We start from the raw sequence: 14,527 nt of genomic DNA on the forward strand, positions 1-14,527 counted from the left end.
TATTTTTGTAAACTCGAACTCAGCTCGTTTACAAATGAGTCAAGCACGAGCCATGTTTTTTCAAGCAAGTTTGAGTCGAGCCCGAGTTGGCTCAGCTGGTTGTGTAGCTCCAGCTTTCAATCAAACAACATATTATAAGATATTGAAATTATACATATTTTTCAATACTGCGGTTTTAAGTTACTTGTTATATATTGATTAGCATCATTGTCATTTCTTTCACGCGTATAACTGATTTTTCAATTGCACAAGGGGACTATTGGGGGCTTATTGGTAGATTAAGCAAAATTTTAGCTGAATTATTATGGGGTTCACAAGTGGAGTCTCACAGATTTCTCCTTATTAAATGGGGATGCATTCTATTGTCCTTTCAAGGTGGGTAGGGTGAATTTGAGACGGATAGAGTTGTGTGCGTCGCTCTGTGCATGCAACGTACATATACCAAATAAAAGAAGGAGACATTTTTGAACTCGATTTGACTCACACATAGCACTTATGCTCAGGCTCAATTCGAGCTTTATGAGGTGGGCTCGAGCTCAACTCCCTGAGTCCGAGCTTGAGCTCGACTCGTTTAAGCTTGTGCCCTTAATACATATGTTTTGCTTAAAATTTTAACATTTTTATTTAAGCCATTTTAAGTTCTTGAAATTACAAAAGTGTTAACGTCGAACGAGCCTAATTGAGTCGAGTTCATCGAACTCGAAATCAACTCGTCTACAAACTCGAGTTATCAGTTAAATTCGAACTTGACTCGTTCAACATACAAGTTGAGTTGGAGTCGAGCTTGACCGAGCGAGTTCTAGTCGAGCCCAAATATTTGTTAGCTGCAGACATCTTAGATCATCTTACTCAGTCTCTGCTTTTTGACAACCAAGACAGTTTGGGACACCATTTTGTAATTGTAAAGTGGCCTCCGTCAGTTTCTTTCTTTCTTTCTTTATTATTTCTTGATTTTTTGGCATTAAAATTGGTGGGGGATGCCCAAAAGCGTTACAGCGAATAACTGATTTTTTCAACTATGTAAGGAAAATGGCAAAATGCAAGCTATGAAAAATTTTCTTTTGTAGATTCAATTATGTGTTACATATCAGCGCACATGTTTCTTAAATCTCAAAATCGAAGGCCAGTAAATTTTTAATCCTACTAAACCAGCGCTTAGTTAATTCTTTCAGAACTAAGAAATTATTTCATAAGATAAATAATGTAAAGATGTGATTTTATAAATAATTTTTTTCATTTTCTTTATATCAATTTCATATCAGCACGATTTTTTTTTTTCAAAGGAAGCCCACAATTTTCAAAAGTACTAAATAAGAAACTACTTATATTTTACACTAGAAAGATAAATCATGTAAAACAGTTCTGTTGAGAAGGCCGGTTGAAACTTACGCTAGCCACATTGGAACCTTATCCAAAAAAGATTTTTTTTTGTGTCAAATTTATCAGATATTCACATATTCAAACTCCAATTCCCATTCATATGTGAATGAGGAAAAGTTTATGTATTATATATATGAATCCGACTTTTAAATAATATACATTAGAATCCGAACCACATTGCAGAGTACCGACTTTGGAAATGCATGGATATTGGATATATGAACTCTATTTATTTAAAACTGCATTCAGATTCCAATGTGAATCCTGATTGGCAAATGCATGAATCCAACTTAACGAGTTCCTGTGATTCATAGTTCTTGTTTTGGGATCACATAGGAAACACAAGATATGGTTCGGTGGGAGACAGAGACTTTGGGATCAGATCAATGAAAACTTAAGGATATACTTGTCGGTTTCAGATGAAGATGAAGATGAAGATGAAGATGAAGATGAAGAATTATCTAAGGTACCAATCAAATGAAAAAGATAATTATGTTGATCAGGACTCAGGAAACCGCCCTGAGTTTTACATATAAATTTGGAGTGTCCTCCACATTTGGAGAATATGGTCGGAGCTCTTTTCTTCCTCTCCTTCCTTCGGGCCTTCCCTTTACGTTGGTTCGATCCCCACAAGAGGAGATTGAAGAAGAAAGGAGAGCAATGGAGATTGAAGTGAGGGAAGTGTGGGCTTGGAATCTTAAGGAAGAGATGGAGATGATTGCTTCCATCAAGGATTCCTTTCCCTTCGTGGCCTTCGACACGGAGTTTCCCGGCTTCATCGCGTCGTCGTCTCGGGGGGCGACTCCCGACGAGTTATACGGCGACGTCAAACTGAACGTCGACAGTCTGAAGCTGATTCAAGTGGGTCTCGCCTTCTTCGACGGCTTCGGCATGCTGCCCTGCTCCAAGCCCTTCTGCGGCGTGGTGTGGCAGTTCAACCTCTCCGACTTCGACCCCTCCGGCGACTGCCACTCACCTTCGGCGGTCGAGTTTCTCAAGGAGAACGGCATCGATTTCACGGCAAGTCGGCGGCAGGGGATCGCTTCGATGAGGCTCTGCGAGGAGTTCTGGGCAGCAGGGTTGCTCGGCAATCCCCGTCTTGCTTGGCTCTGCTTCCACGGGACCTACGATTTCGCCTACATGCTGAAGTTGATAGAAGGGGGGGAGCCGCTGCCGTCCACCCGACGAGAGTTCATGGAGAAGGTGAATCGCCTCTTCTGCAACATATACGACCTGAAATACATGGCGAAGTTCTACGATGAACTCCGGCACGGCAAGCTGGGGCTTCGGAGAATGGCTGAAATTCTTGGAGTGGAGGAATATTTGGAGAATTCTCGGGAGGAGGAGGAGGTGAAGGAGGGAGAGGGGAAGCACAGGTACCATCAAGCAGGATGGGACAGCTTAGTCACCGGCATGTCCTTTTTTCAGATGGACATGATACAGGAGATTCAGGCCATGAAGCAGAGCTCCGGCGACATGCCGGTGGTGGTGGATTTATCTGGTTTGAACGCGGTGCTGAATGGTTCTAACGGGGTGATATTTGACATGGGGACGGAGCTGATCGATGCAGCAGATGCAGCTACTGATCATTTGATGGCTGCGTATATATGGATAGATGTAAAAGAGCTTTGTTGCTGCCATTAATTAAATTGATACGATCTGATTATCTTTGTATGTTGTACCCATTAATGGTTTTAATGCTAAAAGTTCATCCAATTTCATTTCATTCAATATATATATATATATCCGATTTGTTTACTGCCTTCAGAAGTTTCACAGAGAAAGTGACTTTTTTTTTCATTTTCAAACAATTAAAAGATGAACACTAATAAAAAACTGTGAGAAATGTAACAATTCAGAGACAAATTACTAAAAGGTGAATGGATTAAATGGCAGAAATGAATTAAATTTCTTACCACATATGAAGCATGCGCCACCAAAAAGTTACCTAAATAAACTGGCAGTTCTTTATTTACCTAACCTGCAAAGAAAATTAAACTAATAAAGATCGATAGCAATTGGAAAGTTTAAATGACAATTATCTAAAAACTTGCGAGCACATAAAATCTCATTTACATATTAAAGAATTATGATTCGTCGATTCTCATGCTTTATGTCAATGGGGTTGCACTTAAGTAGCTAGATTAACAACATAGAAAATAGATTAATAATATTGTTGCATAATAATCCACCTTGGCAGCCATATGAAAGGGGAACTGACAACCCTGATTGCCAATATTACTTCCGTTTTCTAAAAGAGGTGAATTTTGATCGAGTTTCTAGACGTTGTTGATTTGAAGTTTTTTTTTACTTTTATAAGAAATTTAAAACCAAAAAAAGGTGCTTCCAGTGAAACAACGACATGCCAAGAGATATCGAAATATATATATATATATATATATATATATATATATATATATATATATATATATATATATATATATATATATATTGTCCCTTTTCGTATATTGATTGTCATTTCTTTCACGCGGTAACTAATTTTTTTTAAGATATAGTTAAAAGGAAAATGTTAAAGCGGAAGCTCTTAATGACAGCTGCCAAAAACTGAGGACTGCATCAAAGAATTCAACAGGAAAAAGCTCGTATATATTTGAGACTATGAACAAATCGGTGGTCTTGTATATGAAGACATTCTCCCTTTGTATATTCAATATCGCATTCAAAAGCAACAAGCTTATACATACAGATTGTGAACAAATGGGTAATCTTGTAAATGAGGCATATATATATATATATATATATGTTCTGTATCAGTGAAAATGTTTCTAAAATCTCCAAGTTCAAAGTCCAATTAATTTTTAATGCCACTAAACCTGCGATTACTTAAGTTTTTCAAAATTAAGAAACTATTCCCCGAGTTAAACCGTGTAAAAATGTTGTTTTATGAATAAAACTTTTCATTTTCTTTATATCAATGACACGATATTTCTTGTTTTTTTTTTTTAAGAAAAAGAAGGCCAACAACTTCCAAAAGTACTAAAGACTACTTATTTTTTTAACTAAACTTTGTAATAGAAAGATAAATCATGTTACACAGTACTTTAAAGTTTAAACTTGTTTAAGAACTTTCTCCTGAGCAGAAGACGGCGGGTTGAAACTTATGCGACCCACTATGGAACCTTATCCCAAACATAAAATTTTTGGTAGGGGAGCCTACCCTGCACGCTTTCATAATTTTGGCACTTGTCTGATTTATCATATGTTCACATATTCAAACTCAAACTCGAATTCAGATTCAAATGTGAATGAAAATGAAGAAAAGTCTATACCATACATGAATCCGACTTTTAAATATTCATCGGAATCCAAACCGCATGAAAATATACTATAAAGTAATGACTTTCAAACAGCATTTACCTTTACCACTGCTCCCATTCCAAATCTAAGATAATACATTTTAAGAAAAGACATGAAATCAAGGAAAGAAATCAAGGAAATTTATTCCATTTCATTAGTCAACTCAGCAATTATCAAAATACCTATTCCACCTTCGTCAAGAGTCAATGACAACAGTTTCCATGAAATTAAATGCAACTTTTTGCCTAATTTGCATCACGTCCTCCATTTTTTTCCAATGCAATCCTGCAGAGGAAGGCCCCCAACCATATTATTGAAAATTTATGAACAAAAGATACAAAAGAGTGGAAGGAATGTACACAGGAAAGAACACAAAAGTGTCACTTATGGTAAAGAACTAAGCAACGAGTTCAAATTCCATTCACAAGAGGAGGGGTCCCAATGAAGGATAACATTAGATTGCAAGGAGTAAGACAAAATGATACTCAACTCCTTAGAGGGATTACAACAACGAAAATTGAAATGCGACTTCAGTTTGCAGACGTTGTGGGAGCCCGGTTGAAGTTGGGTTTGACCACAAATCACCTGCCACATAGTTTTAATCCACTGCATGTTGTTAGAGAGAACCTACACACTCTGCCCCTCAATCTGCAACATGGACAGTAGTTGTTCCAAACCAGTAGTTTCATGAAATTGATGATGGGAAATGAACATGACAAGGAAACCTGAAAGTGCTTCCTTGTAGGCCTGGGCGCCAGGCCGAGCCTCCGCTGGCTACCCGGTACCCGGCCCGGTTCGGTCCCGGGTCCGGGCCCTTGTTTTATCTTATCGGTCTTTCGCCTATTGTGCCCGGCCCGGCCCGACATCATAACGGGCCGGGTCCGGGTTAAGCTAACGGGCCCGTTGGGACCCGTTAGGCCCGTTAACTCGAGAATGGATTCAAGAGTTTCAATTTAAAATTTTTAGGAAATGCATTTAGGGATTTAGGGTTTTCGACAGGAGATTGCGCGTGCATTGAGTAAGCCTTGGCGCCACCACCGTCCTTCACCATCCACCTCCAGTCCACCACCGGCGCACCTCATGGCAGTCTTCACCTCCCGTTGCAGAAGGTAAGATCAACCCCAAATCCCATCCACTGCTTCAAATCGATTCAACTGATTCATTACAAATCTTTTATTTTTTGTTGATTGACTCACCGTCGCTCTCCCCATCTTTCTCTGTTGTAAGATTAATGATGTTGGGTCATGGGAATGATGCATTTGCGGGTTGCAGGTTGGAAGGAAACTGGCGATCATAAGCGAAACTCGTGATCGTGACGGGAGGAGTGAGAGGGATCGGGCAGACCAGAACGGAGCTCATACACCATCCACGGCTTCCTCTATTCCCATTGCGACGTCACCGCGGCCATCGACCTCGCCCGCTTCGGCCGCCTCAACATCAAGGTCAACAACGAGGGCGTGAGCGGCACCGAGGATCGCCACGACATTCGGAAGGTCGACCTCGGCGGATTTCAGAGGGATTTCACCGTCAATGTGGACGGTGTCTTCTTGGGACAGTCGGCCCGGCCCGGTTAACAAAACGGGCGGGCTTCGGACGTAGTTGACGAGGCCCGGTACCCAGCCCGGCCCGGCCCGATAATAGTCGGGCCGGGTAGCGGGTCGACCTGATTCAAATCCGGACCCTTAACGACATTGACTAAACGGGTCGGGCCGGCCCGGCCCGGCCCGGCCCGATGCCCAGGCCTACTTCCTTGTGTCAAATTTCCCTTTTGGTAGAGATGAGCACCCCAACTTTAACAGAGTCATCCAATTTTAATGTAGCTATTTGGATTAGAAGCTCATAATTTGCTTTGAGGAGATTTAGACCAGGAAGGAAGTTTGTTTTCACCCAAAGAGAAATCTCTCTTCTCTGATCTGGTGACCAATTGAAAGATTGGTAAATCAAATAGCACTCCTTCCAAATTTTGTCAACATTTTATTGTGGGAAATTTTGTCAACATTTTGTTGTGGGAATAAAGGGCGATCTTCAAAGACTAATGAGTTCCTCCATGCCCAAATTTTCCATGTCGCTACTAGAAAAGTTATTCGCCAACACCGGTTCAACCATCCCCTCTTGAAAGAGGAGACGATCCACCACTTGATACCTTGCAGGAACGACCTCAATGTCCCACAAGGTTTCTGGAATTTAGTAATGATGAGCTGCCAAAGGCCACAACCAAAAAACATATGATTAATAGAATCCTCATCAGATAGGCAAAAAGGTTATCTATTGGACAGATGAAACCCTCTACGTTTGAGGTTGTCCATAGTGCTCAACTTTCCCTTGCTCATGATGTAGGTGTACCATTGGGTCTTGGGGGAACAACAACATCGAGGATAGTCTTTTTTCAATAGAAAGAGCTCCCTTTCTTCCCGACATCCTCTCAAAAAAGCTACCAAGATACCTTATCCCAATCTAAGCCCTCTCATTGCCACAAGTCTTGAAATTGAGAAAGGCGGATCCATAGTCAATTGGTTGGCATTAAAGTCATATTGAATGGCAAGCTTTAAAATTGCAATAGAAAATGAACGCATGGCCTTTAAAATATAGAACTTAGAAGAATGGACTTTGAACAACAAAATGCCTCCCTCAGCCATCTAACTACACTCTAGCTATAGAGTCATTCCCCACAGACCATCTGACCTCTTTTTTAATGGCGTCCCAACCTCATTTTATTCCTTTTCCATGAGTCTTTTGTCTTGCCCTTGCGTGTCCAGAGACAGTGGCTCATGAGATATTTCTTCGAGACAAGGGATGCCCAAGAAGATATTTTATGACCAACCTGCATAGCAAGATTTCCTAAGCAGGTTTTGTGTAGGTCTGTAATACTTTTAGGGCCTACACCCCCCTCCTCTTTCGGTCTGAAAAGTTTATTCCATGCAACTAAGTGTTGTTTGTGGCATCCAATGTTAGAGCCTCATAAAAAATTAGCAGTAAGAGATTCGAGTACCTGAATAATCTTTTTATGAAAGTTTGAAGGGGGAACACCAGAAAAATATGAGATGTATAAAGGAAGATTGAAGTAAAACATATGTGCCCACATAAGAGAGTAGCGAGAACTTTCATGCTGCCAGTTTCCTTTGAACTTTAAGGACAAGGGGTTGGCAGAGGTCAAGACTAAGTTTTCTCACAAAGAGGGAGAGCCTCAGGCAGTTAAGAGGAAGGGAGGCAAGGGGCCAGCCCATGGAGGCCACAGCCAAGTTGCTCAAGTCTTCATGGGCATTGAAAATTATAATTCTCGATTTAGTATCATTAACTCTTATACCAACTTTGATATCGAAATCTCTCATAATACTTTTGATTTCTTGAAGAAACTCAATGTTGAGTGGGAGAGTTGGCCCACCAAGCTTATTCATGTTCACACTATGCAGAATATATCTATGGAAACACTCCATGATAACAATGAATAAGAGATGTGACATTAGGTCACCTTGTCTGAGGCCACAAGAGCTATCAAAGTATTGACCCACAACACCATTGACTCAGATCGCAACGATCCATGTATTATGAAAACCCATCCATGTCCTCCATCTTTTCACATAAAATGAATGCACATTCACCGACGCAGAGAAAACAAGCAAACCAACATCAACAACTCATATATATAACCCAAAGAAGATTGGACAATTTTTAGTGATCAAAAGGAACAAACAAACTCATGAAGGTGACTAACTAACCATAGTTTGCTTGCAAGCTTGACTAGTCAGCTAGAGAAGTAATAAATTGGAGATAGTTAAGTGTTATCTTGGTGTGTTAGAACGGCAATGCTTAGAATACAAGCACCCCATTGGAGGAATACCAATACCTCCAGACAGGGGCCAAAAATAATTCATGTATCCTACAATAAAAATTTTGAAAAATGATATTTTGATTCCTGTCAAAATTTTGAAACCATAATTTGACCTCTTTCATGAAAAAAAAATTTCTCTACCTCTACCTCTACAAACATTTATAATGTCATTAATGTATGTTTGCTTTGGGTTGTACTTAGGGATGTCAATGTAATCCGGTTTGAATGGGATATCAGACCGATTCAATCCAAAAAAATCAGACATGAAGAAGAAAATAATATCCAATTAAGAAATCAGATCAGATTTGGATTCAGATTCTGATATATATAAATATCCAACCGGATGTAAATACAGATTCACATCAAATTCATTTTTAGACAAATATCCGCCATTAAAATTTGGAAATTGGCAAAATTCGATTCAAAATCGGCAAAATCCGATCTGAGTTCTAGGATGAGCCGGGAAGATCCAACTGGATCAGGTCCGGTTTAAAAAGACCCGGAACTAGTTCAACCTCAAGCTTATCCTCGGCCGACGGCTTCTTTTGAAGGACAAGAAGCGTGACATGTTGAATGATGGCATTTTTTGGTACTGCTGAAAAGGACAATGATATAACGTGGTGAGTATCATGAACCTTTTTGCCCGATGGAACCTCTTTTATCTTCCTCCCAATAATTTCGGTGGTGACAAACGCAAACAGAGACATGTTATCACTTTTTTACTATTTGGCTTTTTTTAAATTTTTTGGTTTTAGTTTAATTAATTTGCATATTTTTTTTTATTCTTTTCAAAAAAAAATAACGTTGTTTTTTCAATTTACAGCTTATTCAACTTCGTTGCTGAAGGGCCGACCTAAGCAGCTTGAATTACTTGACTCAAAATCCAATTTGATCGGCAGGGCTCCTCTTATCGCTTTCAAATCCGTGTTTGAGAGTGACCGGACCTAAATTGCTCTTTCTCTTTCTCCCCCTTTAGGAAGGATCCAAATACCTTTCTCAGCTTTTTGGCCAAGTTGAAGCTTAATATGTTTCTCCTTCTCTTCCACCTAACTCTTTTCCTCTCTATATGAATGCCCGCTAACTCTTTCTACTCGCTTTTTCCAATAAATTCACCGCCATTTTTTGTCCATGTCTCTCTCTTTCTTCCTTCAGCCCTCTTTTCAACTCTTTCTTAAAAAGCTCAACCAGTGGCGGAGCTAGAAAAATTGATTGGAGGGACACTTGTTTAAACAAACTCAAATCTCGTGGGATACTTTTATATATATATATATATATATATATATATATATATATATATATATATATATTTAAGATTTCTATTTAAAAATAAAAAACTTTTAAGAGGCTGCCCACACCAGCCACAATGTGGCTACGCCACTCCATTGGATTGAACTTAATAAGAATGAAAACATGGCTCTTATTGGGCGAAATGACGATCTCTCACTCCCTCTCTCTACCAAGTGATAGGTAGCGCAATCAATTGGGTTGGGTGGTGTGTTATAGTCACGTTCTTAGTTCAAATCTTGGAGGGTGTTATCTTGATGGTATTGAGAAAATGTTAAATTTGGTATTATAGGTGCTGCCATTATGGTGGCTCGATAGATCGATTCTAATCCCTCATTCTCCTCTTTCTTTATATATATATATATATATATATATATATATTGGCTGAAGTTAGTAGGAGACATCCCACCAAAGCTTCTTGCATGGATCTTAGATCCCTGGAATAACTCCAATCATCCTTTCCCCACATATTAAGAGCAGGAGATTTTGGGCTTTAGCATTCTAAATATTGGTATCCGTATCATACCTTTCTTGGCCTTTTGGCTAAGAACAAGTGTAGTATCTATTCTCATCAGTTTAAATAATGGTAGCCGTATCGTATAAATTACTAACTAACACGGCGTATCCGCCGGTATGTATCGTTATGTATCGCCTCTTTGTTTCCAAATTTCTCAAACGCGTTATCAACCTTGTGTTGTATCGGTAAGAGACCAATACATTTATGTAGCGGCTACCATGCTTCGATTGGGACCGATATTAATTTGTCAAGTTAAACCAAACTCAACCATGCCAACTACTTCAAACTCATTCTCTAGTAAAAGAAAATGTGGATTGTGTGATATTTTAATGAGTGAAGGTGACGCTCAGCAAGAACACATCTAAGCACCGACACAGCTTTGGACCCGAGAAAATGATGAAAGGGGGGCTTCGGCTCTCACTCGGGTGGTGGGAGATCCGGTGTTTTGTTTAAGTTAACTTCATTTGATCAAAATTTCTATAAAACACGATAACTATGTACAATTCTAACCTCCTATCATGAATTTAGTGCCCAACGTGGACTAGCTGCTTCCTAGTTGTCGTTGATTTTGAAAAACTATGTTCAACATTGTTGAAAACCCCATGAATCGGAGTCAGACCGGTTGACTAGGGTTTAGCGAGTTGGTGACTCGTTGGGTTGGGTTTATAAATTTTTACTGTATATTTTTACTAGAAATTACGAATTAATGAAGAAGTCAAACTTATCTATGAACTGTAAACATCAAGTAAATGAAGGAAGGGGCGGAACCAAGGTAGGGCCCACATGGGCCTTGGCCCCACCTCAAAATTTAAAAAAAAAAAATTACATGTAAATTTTTTAAAAAATCAATTCTTCTATATAAAAATTTTTGAAAAAAGATATTTCAACTCTAATCAAAATTTAAAAACTTTAATTCAGCCTGATACTTATGATTGATTCAAGAATTTCAAAATAATAACTAAGGTGTTTCTTTAGTTTGCCATTTGATTTTTTGGTAATGTGAGATATGTTCGTAGGTTTATGATGTGACCGACGGAGGGTTCACCTCTTAAGGAGTCGAGTTCAAATAATTGGGCTTCAGATCAAAGTTCTGAAACAAGAGAGGCCTCTCATTAAAATTAGTTGGGTAGAGTTAGATTTATATTCAATTCTAGGGTACTAATGCCTTAGTCTAGCCATAAATCTCACACACACAATATATATATATATATATATATATATATATATATATATATATATATATATATATATATATATATATATATATATATATATATATATATATATATATATATATATATATATATATATATATATATATATATATATTATTGTTTAGACCTTGCAAATTTGAAGTCTTATAATCTGAGGGGGTGTTTGATTATCCAGGATCATAGAAAATTACATCTTAAATTTGCATTCCTTGCACCTTCAAATTCATAAATCTCAAATCATGAGTACTTGAGATACATAAATTTAAGGTATATTTAGTATCTTAAATTCATGGTTATGAAATCTAAAGTTTGATGAAATTATAGGTTTTAAGGCATATTAAATTTAAAAAAAAAACTTAATTATATAGCTCTGAAATCCAAGATCTCCTAGAACCGTGTATTTAATTATAAATGGGAATCGTCATGTTCTATACAAGAGCTAGCACTTCTCAATAGAAAAGAATAATGAGGGAAATATAAATCTCCAAATGCTCCAAAAAATGAAAGAAGATTATCTTGGGCCTTTCATTTGGCGTTTTTTGAGTAAATAATCTACTTATATAACATATTCGAAAAATATAAGGTCCCATTATGGGTTTATGACTGAGGTTCATCCCATTAAACACACTTGTCACATATAATTTCTTTCCTCTTACTTTAAAAATCAAAGATTCGTGTTTTTGAGCTGGTGTTAGGGGGTAAAATGACCGAATTAACCCTGAAAGAGGACTAGAAAAATTTGAACAAAATGAAAAGGCCCTTCATTTGCCATTTATTGGCATGAGCTAAGTCAATGATTTTAATAAAGGGCAACTTGTATGTTATGAGGTACCTTTCCAACAAATTAGTGGAAGATGTCGGGCTCCACTTTTTCTATAACAATTTCAATTATTGAGTTGTAAAATCAATGAACTTGTTCCAAGCAGTGTCATCAAAATCAAATCCAGTCGGTGGTGCTCGATGCAAAAATACTTAATTTTTTTTATTTTAATATATATATATATATATATTTGATTTTGGTTATCTAAAGTCACTCAACAATTTAATCAAGGTCATTTATATAAAGCAAATGAATGATTGACAATAAAATAAAAAATAATAATATTAAATAACAAAAATACCCATCACTTTATTTTCTATTATTAATGGTCCCATCATGTTGGCAAGGGACAAAAAAAAAAAAAAAAGAATTAGTGTTGCCATAGTCAATCTTCAATCGATGTAGCTTAATTAAAGTGTTCAGTACATTCCTTTATTTATTTTTCTAAACAAAGTTTTTGCAATAATCTTTGTCAATGCACAGCATTTTTAGTTATTCCCTTTGCATTCTTCCGTGTTCCAAGAATGTGGTGAACCAAATTTCACAACATTACCAGAAACAGTCTCCACTTTTAGAACTACAGAATAAGCTTGTTCAAACTCAGCAAAGAATGTTCATTTCACATGAAAATATTTGTTTTCACATTTTATTACCAGGGTATTTTTTTTAGTAATTTATAATAAAAGGTTTTAAAGTTTTGCACTTAGAAGAAGCAGGGTATTGCTTTCACCGATCATATGAGCTAATGGGATATATGCATTGGGAAAAGGATTTATTGACAATTTTTTTTGTTGATTAAATATTGAATTTAAAAGAGAAAATTCCAATTGAAATTTGACTTGACTTGAAATTCCTGATGAACAGCAAAGTAGAAGAGTTTGAATCTAAACGGGACCTATGATGACAAGTAGTCAAGCCAGGAAGAAGAAGCACAATTTGAGAAGTTAATTTTTATGATATTTCACTTGCGATGATAGAATGTTTTACAGCTAAAATATTATTTTTTAAATTTTTATATAAGACAAGTGAAATTTTCTAAAATTTACATGTAATTTAAAAAAAAAAAACTTTTTTGACGAGACAAGGTCTATAGGCCCCCCTTGATCTGTAGAAGAGATGAGAGTGAAAGCTCATCGACTTGTCAATGGTGCCTCTTATAACATTAACCTGCTCCTCTTTTTATTGTTGTTTTAAAGGGGAATGAATTTTAATATAAAAAAAAATCTAAAAAAAAGGGGAGAGATTGAATTTTGTTATGAAAATTCTGGGAATCAAGACAATTTTCTTTGGTGGGTTTTGGGCTTCACATGTTATAGTTAAACTGGGACAATATGTGAAAAAAAATTATAAGAAAGTAGTTAATGTTTGGGCAAAGAACAAGCATCATTCAACTTTTGAAAGTTAAAGAATTTTTTTAAAGAGCTGCCTTACAAAGCATCAACCAACATCAATAGTTTTTTATATAAAAGGATTAAGATTACCCCCTTACAAAGAACTATTTAAGAATTGTTTCAAGATGAGTAATTTTGTCATCTAACATCAAAAGCTAATATTTTTTTAGAGGTTGGCTCTCCAAAATTTCCTTTTAAAAGGTGAGTGCCTGTTTCTTAAGTTTTTTAAATTGAACATGATTTGTTATTTTCCCAAACCTTAGGCTTTTAAGGCAATTTTTTCAATTTATTATTTGTGGAAAGGAGCCATTTCTCACACCTGGTTGTCAACACAAAGTAGAAAACTTCTCTAATAAAGACGGCATTTAAATTGTGCATTTAAGTAATAAGCTTTTATAACTCAAAATAAAATAAAACAACAAATGGAAAAGGGTGATTTGTTTACCTTCTTTGATATTGAAGGCAATTTATAGCTTCTGGTCATAAAAAAAAAAAGTGAGCTAAGAGAGACAATAGTGATTTGAGTGTTATGGTATTTTACCTGTGACGATGAAATGTTTCAACAACATGACATTTGGGTGTTATGGTATTTTACCTGTGACGATGAAATATTTCAACCACATTACATTACACATCAATCTCTAACAAAATAACATGCTTCAGATATTAACGTATAACAATCTCCAATGAATCTTATCTGAATTTAATGTAACTCATGATTGAACTTGTTAATCCAAAGGACCATCTGCATTTCATTTCATGGTTGCTGCTGAA

The 14,527-nt window shown here is 36.9% G+C and overlaps 1 protein-coding gene and 1 pseudogene across 1 annotated transcript; both read left to right on the plus strand.

Moving 5' to 3' along the window:
* Nucleotides 1-2,040: 2,040 nt before the first annotated feature.
* Nucleotides 2,041-3,024, plus strand: LOC116253127 (probable CCR4-associated factor 1 homolog 9). The gene has a single exon (XM_031627897.2). The coding sequence runs from the start codon at nucleotides 2,041-2,043 to the stop codon at nucleotides 3,022-3,024; it is 984 nt and encodes a 327-aa protein (XP_031483757.1).
* A 7,309-nt stretch (nucleotides 3,025-10,333) lies between these two features.
* On the plus strand, nucleotides 10,334-10,427 carry LOC116253764 (U2 spliceosomal RNA; annotated as a pseudogene).
* The last annotated feature ends 4,100 nt before the right edge of the window (nucleotides 10,428-14,527 follow it).

The sequence above is a fragment of the Nymphaea colorata genome, chromosome 4, assembly GCF_008831285.2.
Source record: "Nymphaea colorata isolate Beijing-Zhang1983 chromosome 4, ASM883128v2, whole genome shotgun sequence".
Lineage (NCBI taxonomy): Eukaryota > Viridiplantae > Streptophyta > Magnoliopsida > Nymphaeales > Nymphaeaceae > Nymphaea > Nymphaea colorata.